Source organism: Monopterus albus, unplaced genomic scaffold (genome assembly GCF_001952655.1).
Source record: "Monopterus albus unplaced genomic scaffold, M_albus_1.0 scaffold14.1, whole genome shotgun sequence".
In the NCBI taxonomy this organism is placed as follows: domain Eukaryota; kingdom Metazoa; phylum Chordata; class Actinopteri; order Synbranchiformes; family Synbranchidae; genus Monopterus; species Monopterus albus.
The window spans coordinates 3,614,446-3,628,244 of NW_018127894.1; the positions used below are offsets into that span (position 1 = coordinate 3,614,446).

The window sequence follows — 13,799 nt, forward strand, 5'->3', positions numbered from 1 at the left end:
AGTGAAAACTGTGGTCATGAGGACAAGTTCGAGTTTTTTAGACTAATTCAACAGCCTCCCCCACACACTGACAGGTGGCATTGTAATGAGATCATCAGTGTTAATCACATCACCTGTCAGTGGTCATAATGTTATGGCTGATCTGTGTATATTTAACTAGTCTATTACCTGAATTTTCATCATGCACAGTACCGGTTCAATCAGCAGCACATTGTGGTTTTCTGTCCCCTCTAGTGGGAGCAAGAAATAACTGCAGGTCACCCAAGTAGAACCAATATCAGTGCATGACTAAGTAACTGGGTTGGATCAGGTCAGTGGCTCATGACGACTGGACATGTGGATACAAAACAAAAACAGCAAATGGACGAAATCAGAAACAAGATGGTGATTGGACAATTTTATTTTCTCAAGAACATTTAGGAATCCAGGAGGAAGGCCTGTTTATTATTATACACAAAGGAAAAACATTTTCTGATCACTACATCAACATAATGCACAGTGTCAAACACAGTCACTGAAACCCTGGGGTACAGTACCCGGTTCACCAAAGGTATCCTAGACGTTGTCCTAGTAGGAGTTATAAAATAATTAGAAAGGCAAAGATGATCTTGCTGCTTAGATACCTCTGGGAAGCCAGTTCTAGATGTATGATATTCAGCCACCCCACATAAGTTTATATTCTTTCAGAACTTCACAAGAAGGAATGAGGAAATTTTACAAAGGATGTGAGGCCACTCATAATCAGTCATGGTCTGCAATCTCTGCGGAATGATCAATCAAGGATAAATGCGTTTCCATCCACATCACCATCAAACATTAGACCCAGCCCTGCATCATTTCTCACTTGCTGCCCAGCTAACAGCCAACAGTTCAGAAGACTCAAAGAATCTGCTTACCCAGATTTCTATATTAAAATCAACAGGATACAGCTGAAACACTGTACTGCTACCAGCTGACAAGAACAGCCATTCAAACTATGATAAAGTTTTAATGATGGCTTTGTTGTGATGTAGCACGAGTCTAATTTTGTCTGCCATTCAAACTGAAGACTACCCAAACAAGACATGAACGAAACATGGTGGAATGTTCAGAAATAATCTGGGGAAACAGACATGAACAGTTAACATTTTATAGAACATTACCAAATGTCTGCTAACGTGTACATTCCAAACTGAGACGTCTGTGCAAAATAAGGGTATTTAATAATCCAAATCTGTTTATGTAATGAGTCTGCAGCTCTGAGTAGCAGACCACCATAAAATTGAAGTCTGAAGACCAGTCTATACAAAATTATTTTCCCTAAAGACCTCTAGCTCAATAAAGGTGATGCTAAAGCAAATATTAATTACAACACTGGATATTAATAACTGAGCTGCTCTCTAAAATAAAATCCCTTTTTATGTCAAAGAACAATGCCTGGAGAATGGGAAGATAATAGTTCTGACTTTCATACATGACCTTACACAAGGTTTTCTTAAAGCCAGTGTTATGGGTTTTAATCGTAGACTTCTTAGTGCCATCGTGTTTTTTGGAACTAAGAAAATGAATGACACAATGATGTATTTTGAGCAGGTCTGCTATAATCTGACTATTTGACTTGTCAAAAATCTTGTCCAACTGTCCTGTGACCTTATCAATTCAAGATGAGTACTCAAACCTCAGATTCTCTTGTCAATTTTACAGTAATGAAGCCTGAAAAAATACTGTATTTGGGTCAGTACAGTTAGAAAAACAAAAACTCAGGTAGACCAGGCAAACACAATGGTAAACACCATCATGCTTGGGGGGGTGGGGGGATCATGTCCAGCATAAACATACACACACACACACACACACACCAAAATATCAAAAAACTCATCATTCATCCAAGAGTGGTCAAAAAAAGTCACTTAAATACCACAATTCTGAGTGAAAGCTGATGACAGGAAATACGACTTCACTCTAAATCCTTCACATCGTCTACATTTCTTTGTACTAGTCATCAAGCTAAACAACTGGGAGACATACAGAGTTCACTCATTTATATCAAACTGCCACAAGAAATGTAGTGGCATCATTTTTTGTTCTCCCCATTTTCTCACTCATTAGTCATGTAATGTGACAAATGGGTTTAACGTGCAGGTACCACTCTTGTATGAATGGTGCTTAAAAATAATACCAGCCAAATAGACATTTAAATAATTTACGATGTATATACACAATAATCCATCTTATTTTTCCAGCAGTGTATCTTCTTGGCATGTGAATGCCTCTTCTAGTTACCCATCTTTACTTTTGATGTCTGAGGAGGAAAAAAAAAACAAAAAATTATTACAGAATTTAAACACAGTTACAGTACAATCATTGTCTATGCAACGTGCACCTATTTAGAATGTCTTTGCAGTGACATTTCTCAAAAATCTGCAACAATAGTCAGCAAACGAAGCCATTGTTGCAGATATAAGCCATGGATTCCTCTAAACAAAAAAGGAAAGACTGGGAAGACAGAAAAGTAGCCTGTCACCTGCAGAATAGCTACAATGACACCAAACAAGCCAATAGCACTGCCAAAGATTTCCACAATGAGGATCTTCACAAAAAGGCTGGCGTTCTGGGCGTCAGCCAGAGCTGCTCCACTGCCCACGATGCCGACACAGATGCCACAGAAGAGGTTGGAAAAACCCACAGTCAGACCGGCTCCAAACATGGAGTAACCTATTGGTACAGAACGGAAACAAGTCAGAGACAGTCATGACTAATCCACAGCGGAGCTGCTCGCCTGGGGCCGTGATGGTCCAAACGTTAGAGAAGCAAGATAGTGACCGGAAGATTGCCAGTTCAACCCTGCACCGGCAGGATTAAATCTGGGTGGGACCGGTGACAAGGCATTGCTTGCAACACCACTGTGGTGCCCTTGAGCAAGGCCACCATCCCCAGCCACTCCAGTGGAGCTGCTCAGTGGCCACACATCAGTCTGTGGTTGTACCAGTGTGAATGTGAAAAGGAGCTCCCTGAAAAACAGATGTGGCCTCTCAGTGGACCAACCCTGAATAAATAAAGGTTAAAAAAAATACATAACCAGTTTGTCAGAATTTGAAATTAGTAAGATAATATTTAGGCTTAACATTATTTCAAAGCATTCTTGACATCTTGTGCCTCATATTTTACGCACACTGTAGATATTTAACGAATATGGAGTATACATGTTGATATAGCTGTCAAATTCAACTGATTTTATAAAATGCACTGAGCAATCCATATTTAACTTGCATTTGAATTTTCTTAAGGTGTTTATTATTGTTTCTGACCACACCCACTTAATCAAACTTGTAGAGAAAACCAAAGTGAACCCAGCAATTCTGGGTTGTATCCATATACAAAATCCCATTGACACTTGTAACTACAGTAACTAAAACTGTAACCTCTCTCATCAGTATTTTGTGTGGTTCAGTTCAAATGTCTGAATAAGGACTGCAGCTTTTTGCAAAATGATCTAATATTGTTTTTTTGCTGTTCATTTTTTGACATTCGCAGGCTAATGGTCACAACCTAAAAGTCCATGAGATGTGGTTTGCTGACACGTCTGTAATAACAGAAGGACAAAACAGACAGATCACTGTAGATTTTAGAAGGCATGGATTAGACCTAAAAAGCTGATAAACAGAGCGCATCTGTGACTTTTAGAAGACGGCAAGTTCCTACACCGCCATGCTTGTAGTTTATGCTTTTTTTATGTTCAAATCTGAAACATTTACATTTCTTATTCCAATTGTTCAAGTAGATGCTAATTTGTCCTAGGCAATGGAAAATAAAAATCACTCTTTTCAGACAGACTGGTGAAAGAAATGCTAAGTGAGAGACTGTACTGAATTACAGAAGTGAGCAGAACAGACGCTAGTCCAGATGTGGCATCGTGATTTCATACCATTAACCCAACATTCAACTTAGTACCAGATTATACTGACTGTGGTGTCTTATGTATATATGGTACATCAGTTTTAACTGCTGTATTGTCAGTTTGAACTCTGTATTTTACTGACTGCTGTCTGTTAGACAAACTGCCCCTCTGAGGACATTCAAGCTTTACTCTGCTCTACTCATGCATTCAGAAGCTTGTCTGTTTTCTTACCAGCTTGGTAGTTCCTTGCCCCGATGGTCTCAGGCGTGGTTCCAGTGAACCTCTATAAGATTAAAGAGATTATTTTTTTGAATCAAACAACCATCATAGCACTGTTGCAAAATCCATATTAAACTTCTTTTCAACCCAAATTACTAAAGCATAAAATTATGAATGTGCTGTTCTCCTGTATGAAAGTCCCTCTATATCCTTTATGAGGAAATAAAAATAAGCATAAAATGGATAACTGCACTGTTTTCATGATGTTAACCATGAAAAGGCTTATTGCTTACCTCAGCCATGTTGCTGATGACAATGGCCATGATGATCCCATAGATTGCCACAGCTTCACAAAAGATGATACTAGACGGAAAATACAAATAAATAGAATCAAACTATAAGCGATGGGTTGGACCACAGATAAGAACTAATAATACTGCTTCTGTAGGTTTTAGCAACATTTTAATAAGAATGTATATATTTGGGGTGCATTTATATTACATAGACACTAATGCTTATAAACTGCAGTTATAATTTAATTTAAGAGGTATATATAAACATTTTGATACTGTTTTATGGTATTAAATGGATACCACATTTCTCTATGGGGAATGCAACTACAAACAGTATTTCAGTAACCAGGGTGTTTTTTTGTTTTTGGTTAAACCATCATCATTTGGCAGCAACAGTCAAGTACATCCAACTGGATAACACCACACAGCTGAGCAGATATGCATGTTCTTTATGTAGGTAAGTAGATGAGATACATAGATTTAAAGGTGAAGTTATAAACAATGATTAATGTGGAGACAATAAAACTGAATAAAATAGAGGAAAGCTGGACAGAACTGGACTAAACTCTATTATACTTCAGTGAGCCTACCTGACCAAATTCTTGGTTTTGATACGTGGAGCTTTGACACCACCACCAATAATGCTTGAGCCAGTGATGTAGATTCCCCTGGAAAGCAAATTAACAATAAGCACATCATTAAGATCTCAGAAAAGTACCAGGTGATACAAAACAACGCAAGTGCTCAAAAAACAAGGTGTAACCATGCTGCACTTATATGCAGAAGCAACTAGGTTTATACAAGTCTTGCAAACTGTCACTCACGGGACTCTTTTTCCCCAACAATTTAAAGTCTTGCGTGATAGTTAAGGATAGCTTTGAATGGTCGTAACCTCCATGCAGCTGCACATTCATGTGAGCTTGTCTGAAATCCACCTGTGCCATTTTAAAAGTGACTGCACACGATTTTGTGGATATATTTTACCTCCTGCTACTGCACTGTGATGAGAGGATGTGGAGAAAAATATAGAGCCTGAGGTTACTGCATGTCTGGGAATGTTCATGTACAGGGACCTGCTGTTTTACCGCCCCAGTACAGCACCCTGGGGCGGTAAATGATCTGCTCATCAACGCTGGATTCCCCTGGAGCACAGTACCTGTTTGTTTTGACTGCCTGGGGCCAGTGTGTCAGCAGCATGTGATGTGTTTGCAGGTTGGCCAGAGGATTCTAACGTTCCATGATGTTACTGTCTGTGCAAGGCTACCTGGAATTAATTTCACTACTTTGGGAATGTATGTAGGATCAGATCCAAATGCAAAGCCAAACAAGCTCAGACAGTAACAGAAAACCAACCATTTCCAGGATGTGTGTGGATGGCAAACAAATCAGACAGGGTACTAATTATAAATGATGTAAATATTACAAAAGGAAGTGATGTGCATGATAATTTCATGCACGACAAAGAGATCAGTGAGTGAATGTGTAAATCAGTGAAGCACAATTAGTGTCAGGTGTAAATCTGTTATTCAGCTAGGTCCTATTCAGCTCTGCAGCAAGCCCACAATGGCTGAACGGCATCACGAGCCATGTGTGGCTCACAGGCGCCTTTAGCTGTTGATGCAAGTCCCGCACCATTTCCTCTAGTCGCCTCTTATCAGCAGCTGTTCAGCCAGTTCGGCTTGTTGAATGTGCATCAGCGGAAATCTGTGAAAGAGCGCTCTGGCTGGCTGTTCACTCAGGAAAATCAACAATTTCACCCATTTAATGCAGGTTTTCCTATACTTTTAATCTCTGACTTTTCTTCCACAAGCACACAACAAGGTTTATAGGCGAGCAAAGCAAGGCACTTTAAAAAAAACCCAAATAGGCTCAAAATGTTTGGTTTTATTTATGTAGTATTCGTGTCACTGACACTGTTGTATAAAAGAACACAACTCCTTTCAGACACTCGAGTGTTCCTGTATTACTGATTTTAAGATTTTCCACTTCCACATGTACACATAATGTTCTTTCCTGAGTATTTCAAGAAAGAGGAAATTAAGAAGGACCACCACATTTTAGGTTTTCAGCTGCCACCACTGCTTTACACAATAAAATACCAGACAGTGTTCGTTGTTGGGTGCTCACCAGGCAGCTCCCACCACAGACAGAGATATGGCCAAGCCAACGCCCAGAAGGGCCCACATGAAGGGAGAAGTCTCTAACAGGAACCTGCAAGCAAAGAAGTACAGAAAATAAAAACTCTATTTCATGAGTAAACACTGCCAGTGTTTATAGTACATTGTGAAAACTCATGTTTCAAGCAGCAAAATACACTGATGTTTCATTTGTTTTCATGTTAAACTTCTCAGTCATTTCACAGTATGACCCCTTTAAGTTTATGTCAAAAAAAAGAACCACAACATTGCTTATAATGGAGAACTGAATGGCACATTGTATTAATAAGCAAGACAATGATATGCTTCCTGTAGTGGAAACCACAACAACAACAGGCTACCACAAACATTTAGTGGATACAGAGCAATCCATTAATGAAAGTTTCTATCACAGCCCGAAAGTATTTCAGCAAGCCACAAGCAGACATACAAAAAACAGTCTTCTATTATTCACAGCATTATACTGCATCGGTATGAACCGAGTACATTTGGTCTCTCAATTTAGTCATTAGCTAGGATTATACAAACTGTTAAACCAAGTTTGAGATAACTCATAATAGCAAAACTGCATTTTCATCCTCTGTTCTACTTTCAGTACAAAGATGATTTTTGAACTGTCATGTGAAAGCACATCAGTGCCATCCTAACAAGCTATCAAAGGGCAGGCCATGAATGTCACAGAAATACAGCCTAAAACTAGTGTTCAACATAGCACTGCTGCTGTGTTGGAATTGTGCAATCTAGAAAAAGTCACTGTAGCTTTGCCACTGCCATATAATGTCTGTGTAGTACTTTTGCTAGAAGCTCTAAATGGCCTCATCTTAACTGTAAGGACTGCCAGGATGGCTCACACAGTTCTGCTGAAGAGGTGGGCCGACTATCAAACCAAGCAAAATTATCATCCAAAAAAACACACATTTAGCTTCACACTCTTTGATTTGATTTGATTTATTCTTTCAAGCATATAAAACAGTTGATATAACAACACACATTTTTACACACAATCCAATATCAATTTGCTTATACCTAGTACATGCTTGAACCTAGGCTTTTCAAAAGATAGTGTCACATGCATGTGACTAAAGGTGATGGTCCCATTCACACAACAACTGCCAACACAATAACTACATGAAAACTAAGAGACTCTAAAGATCATCAGCACACTTTACAAACCGGGTCCAGCTCTAGAGATACAAATAAGTTATCAGCGTACCAGGAAAAGAAGAGACTCTAAAGATCATCAGCTCTTGAGATATAAATAAGTTATCAGCGTACCAGGAAAAGTCACTCTCTTTTACTTTGTCAGTAAGTAGGCAGTTCTTTGTGAATGAGACAGGTTTGTGCAAAGACTACTTACCATGCCACATCAAAGCGGAACCCAAGGTCAAATATGGTATAGCAGATTCCTAAGGAAAGACAGAAACAAACAAGAATATTCATTCACACGTGACGTGTAGAAAAGCCCAGCCATATGCATATTTGCCCTTACGTTTTAGTGTCTGTGACAGAAACAAGCCTTTATTACATTTAGACCTCACACTTCTACTGATGCTGCCTTAAACCTTTCCCTGCAACATGTGAAAAATAAGGTCACACTGGCACACATAGAAACTGTAGCTTCAGTGTGACAGGTCAGCCTCATGTGCAAAACGCTGCAGTTCCTGTTTGGGACCGATTCAAGTCCATAACAGCTAACCGGCTAGCGTTAGCTTAGCCAAGTCCAGAACAGCTAACTGGCTAGCGTTAGCTTAGCAAGTGAAAAAGACTAAGAAAATGCAATCCAGCACCACATTATTTGCCGAAAGTAAGCGTGAAAGTTGTCAGTATAAATCGCCAATACTGCTGTCCACCGTCTTAACCCCTGAAATTCTCTGCAAACGGTTAGCTTTGAGCTACTAGACACTGGCATACATGCTAACGTGTGTACAAAATTCAGCTTTCCTTCAACGTTAAAACAAAACTTTCGATAGCCATCAGCAATAGTCGTGTTTTGGCGTGCAATTATTATCAGACACGAACAACCGTGTGTCCAAATCTGCGACGGAACCTGACGTTACCAACAGAAGCTAACATTAGCAAACAAAATGGAAACAGGCAAAATCTCTCTAGTCCCATGATTTAGCCAGGCCCCCAGTTACAGCTGTGACACGTAAATCAACGCACTGTGCTTTAAGGAAAGAATGGCTTGCTACGTTATCATTGCTGCACAAGTCTATGAAAAAGATTACTTCATTCATCAGAGTAAATATTCTGACAAATTTTCCAGATAAATACAATCTTACCGATGATAGTTATGGTACTCCAGAAGGCCAATGTGACCCCCGTGTAAAGAATGGCGTGTCCGTTCATCATTCACTCCAACAGCAACTCCGGCGGCCGAACCTGCAAGATTACCAAGATATACTTGGCCCGAAGTTAAAATCTGACACCAATGAGACTGAAATAACGAAATGATTCTCTCTTATGAAACGCTACCGCTCCGTGAAGGAACAAGAGCATCAAAAGCAGAAGTGACACTAGCTGATCCAGCCTGACAAGCATGTGACCAGGCACTGGCTGCGTTCGGTTACGTTTATGTTATCTCCTCGCTGCTCTCTGATACTGCCTTCAACATTAACATTAAATCATGCATGATAAGCCTATACTGTATAAGCTTCGGTATAGCCTATATCTACTCAAGGAGGGATTTTGAATGCAGGACCTTTCTACGTTTTAAAAACCTTTTAAACATCGTTCAGTCAGTTCTTTAACGTAAGGATCTGAATACTTCGTCACAACTGGACTATTACCACAGTATGTAAACAAAATTGTGTTTAGTAATGCAGTATAGACTATGTAAAAATTCAAGCTACAGCTAAGAGGCACATTGTAACCGAATGCGTCCTAGAAGACTGCAGTACAGATAGTTGCCTCCAGATGTCGCCGTGGTCATTTGTACGAGTCACGGTGTTACAGTGTATTGAAAGCAGTTTTACAGGTAAAATCCCTATTAAACATTCACATTTACAAAGACAAGCTCTGTCAACCTGGCTGCTTCTGTGTAATCACATATAGTCTACGTTCTGAGTAACAACAAAGACATGCCTAACAAAAACAAGTCATTTTTTATTTCACTTATTCTTTTTTTTAAATACACCTAGAAAAAAGTTCAAATGATTTAGAGCTGTTGTTCTTCAGATTCAGACTGCCACTTCTCAGTATTTAGACAGCAAGAATTGTTAAAAATGCATCATATTTAATAATCTCTTCTTTTCTACATACCTTAATGGTAATGTAATGGCATGTAGTTAAATGCAGCACTCTACCAACCCCCCAAAAACATGTAAAATGCTTTTATTAATGCTAGGGCTTTCCAAGGGGTGAAAAATAACACAGATGTTGAACCTTGGCTTGAGATTGAAACAAACATAAAGCATATAATTGCAGCCCATCTGAGTGTGTTTAATTTAAAACCTGCATTATAATCTATGACTGTCAAGCTGGAAAGACATGGATATTTATCAAGGTCTAATGAATTGTGCATTATGGGAAATATAGGATAAACCAGTTTTTGACCTTGACCCACAGTATAAACTACAAGTTGTGTCTTCTTTAAAGTACACATTGTATGATTTTTGTCACAAGAAACAAAAATCAAGTGACTAATAATTGTGGGATACATCTGTGATGATAACAATATATATACAGTATATATATATATCTTTGTTAAATGACAGTGAAGAAACAAGGCTGACAACAGCAGTACACTCATTTCTAAAACAGCATTTGCAACGAGACTAACTGCACAAAGCTTTAAACATTCTAGAAGTCTGAGTTCTCCTCTTCATTAATCTCAGGCTTTCTGACAGTTCTTACCTCCAAGAATACTGTCCCCATCCTCATCTAGTAATTCTTGTCAATTTGGTGCAGGCTTCGCCTCTGAGGCCACAGAAGTCATTCAGCTGTAAAAGGTGTCTGCTCTGTCTTCTTATCCATCACAGATAAGAAATGATTTAATGAGTACTATAGACCATGAAGATAGTTATTCAAATTAATTTTGAAGTTATGGATTCTGTTCTTCTCCGAGCCAGATTCTTTTTTAGAATCATTATCATTATTCTGCCCTTGTCAGTGTTATTTCTGTAGAACTCCAAGAATCACAGGCGCTGGCTGACAATAAAATTAGTGGTATCACTGATTAATACAACAGAGGCCAGTTTTGTCACGTCTGATGTTTCAGCATTATGACAAATGTGCCTCACTGTTCGTACGACAACTTAGAAATAGTTGTATTAGCTGTGTACTGATTATAATAAGTGCAGGGCCTTCAAACAGGGGAAAGCTTTTCTAAAACTGGTCTCAGTCGTTCAGTTGCAGATTTTCTGTCACTGACTTATGTTACAAACTGTTCAGTTAACTCTGAGGTAATCCTGACTACATTTACTGTAAGGGAAAGGAGATTTCTTTTGTGTCATCCTGTCATATACACTATATGTAGTTGTCTAAAAATAGCATTTACTGTAAGGGAAAGCAGATTTCTTTTGTGTCATCCTGTCATACACTATATGTAGTTGTCTAAAAATAATTTCTAAAACGCAAGGTAGAAAATGACATTGATCTTTAAGGTTAGATTCCATTCAGAACAGAATCTCCAGGCTGTATCACAGCAGAAAAATGATCTACACCAAAGACAAGCTGCAAAGTGTGTAAGGGACAAGTGTAGTGTAAAATACTGCAATATGTTTATCAAGTCCCTGTAAAAATTACATATTTTTTCTGTTATGAAAAAATTATCTGTGGTTATGAAAACAAGACTGACAGGTCCCTTTGAATCTCTTGACCTACCACCTACAGTCTCCAAAGCCTTCACTTCAGCAAAAAAAAGTATCAAGCTGCGCTTCTCATTCATGTATTCAATGGATACAAATGGCTCATTTGTGTTGCTTAAGAAATTGCTTTAAATTGATATAAAAAAGCTGCAGCCCCATCCCACAGTACCTGCCATTAAAGCCATCAAACACATCCTATTACTCTTAGCCATGTCTATAGTTCTTGATGCTTTACCACTGATGCAAGCTCCCCCATTAGTGTGACGTTTTTAATGCAGCCATTCTGCAGATAAGAGCTTCTTCTATGTATTTTGTGAATGTACTTGATTTTGTGTTTATTTACAACAGGAAATTTTATGCATCTAACCTACTGTCATCCAACGGCCCCATGCTCTTAATGTGGCTGACGTACAATTCTCAGTGTTTTTATGATTCACTTTTATAAACTCAGACAAAAACAGCAGTGTGTTCCTCTATGCCCTTGAGCTATCTACTTCAGAAGGGTCTTGGGATTTTGGCACTGCTAACTGTCTGAGGAGCATACTGTCAGGCTTTGTAAAAAGCAGCAAAAAACACTTCAAAGGACATTTTTCTCTGAAACACTGAAGAGAATTCCTTTACCACTCCCCACTTGGTCTCTTTATTTACATACACAAAATCACTGGGAGTGGCAGAGCAGAGGGCTCATTGCAGGGTGTGCCAGGACTTGTATTAGGTCCTTATCAGTACTGCAGCCTATTGTATTTACAGTTTGTGCTAAATAACAACTATAGGTTTAAATAAAATTTGCACAATGTAAAAATGCTAGTAATATTTATATTATTTATTTATTCATTAGAGATAACAGGTAAAGGCTCACGTTAGGGAGTGGAAATGTTATGGGGGATCCTGCCAGGTGCTTCCCACCTAAGGCAGTCTAGGGGACCCCGCCAAGTGTCTCTCCACCCCCAGCGCCACAGTTCTTTCAGATGTACTTAAGGGTCAATACAAATAATTACTTTTATAAACAGATATCAACAGAATTAGAATTATAAGCCTTTATTGTCATTGCAATGTAAACACTACAATGAAATTGAGGGTGCTAACCCTGAGTGGTGCTATAAGACACATAATAATAAGTTAAACATACAGCAACAAGTGAAAACCTCATAAAACACTATAAAACATCATAATCATTCATCAACAGAATGAGAACTGTCTTTAAGAATGTTGCTGAGGTAGCGAGAAGGCAGCGGGCAGCCGGAGCAAATGTTTGCCAGTAAAAGCAGAAGAGATCAATAAAGAATCTCAACATTCAATCCAATGTCTCAGAAATTTCAAATCCAAACTTCTTTTTTACTATAGTATGATATTTTTGCGATGGAAACCTTCGCACAAACAAAGCAGAACATGTACCCTTTTATGGCAAATTTAAGGCTGTTGATTATACTAATGAATACTTCTCACAAACATGCGCTTCCTTAGCAATGGGGCGTATTTATCAGTGTGAAACGAGTGATTTACAGTACAACAGGTTTATCCAGTTATGGTGGATCTGACTTGCAACACTAGTATAAACAAACCTCAGGAAGAGATAAGAGAGGCTTAGGAAAAGATTACAAAATATTCTTGCATGAGGTCCAGTGTTTGAAGCAATATTTGACTTTGGTAGACCCTAGTTTTCTTGCCCATCTAAGGAATAATAATTCATCTTGTTTTGAATTATTGTCTGCCTTTCACCAAGCTATAGCCATTAATAAATCACATGCAGCTAGCTTCTGTTTGGGCTGTAACACTATACTGTTCATTAATTATCCAGACCTCTAACACAGACCTCTCTGCTGTGCCACCACAGGAGCTGGTAAAGCTGTCTACATACAGTACTGTATGTCATTACAGTGACACTAAGTGGTTTTGCACTTCGCTCATCAACGTGCATGTCTATTTAATTAAACCTCAACCTTCTACTCACTTCATCTGTATTGTCTGTGTTCACGCTTCTAGGTTTCATTCTGCTGGATGCTCTCCAGGGTCAATTTGACCTCCATCCCTTTTTTATCTGCTCCCTATATAACTACATATTTCATTCATTAACGTCCAAGCACTGTTCACCTAACTCTGACAACTCTGAGCAACATTGATGTTTTTTTATGTTGAAATAACCTTGAGCAAACATAGCTGTTTTCATAGGTTTTATAGTGAGATTGTAAAACAACGTACCCAGTACATTTCCCCCAGAAAACATCGTGACTTTAATTATCATCTACTTCCATGTTTGAAGAGACTTGTTGGTTTGTATCAGCAATGAGATATTGGGGCACAGCTGGAACATCATCATTTAGTTCCACTGCTAGAAACTGAGTTGTGCTTGTAATTCATTTCTTAAATTGTGATATCACCACTATAGCAGCTGAATGTTTCTCTTCATAGAGAACAGTGTACAATACTTCGCATTTTCAATTTACAG

General features: G+C 38.6%; 1 protein-coding gene across 1 annotated transcript; it reads right to left on the bottom strand.

Moving 5' to 3' along the window:
* Positions 1-382: 382 nt before the first annotated feature.
* On the bottom strand, positions 383-9,127 carry atp6v0b (ATPase H+ transporting V0 subunit b). Its single transcript, XM_020591641.1, has 8 exons — positions 8,828-9,127; positions 7,903-7,951; positions 6,517-6,600; positions 4,980-5,057; positions 4,390-4,459; positions 4,109-4,160; positions 2,504-2,694; positions 383-2,281 (listed from the first exon to the last, which is right to left on the bottom strand). Exons 1-8 carry the CDS (start codon positions 8,895-8,897, stop codon positions 2,255-2,257), a joined length of 621 nt encoding a protein of 206 aa, XP_020447297.1. The 5' UTR covers positions 8,898-9,127; the 3' UTR covers positions 383-2,254.
* Between the last annotated feature and the right edge of the window lie 4,672 nt (positions 9,128-13,799).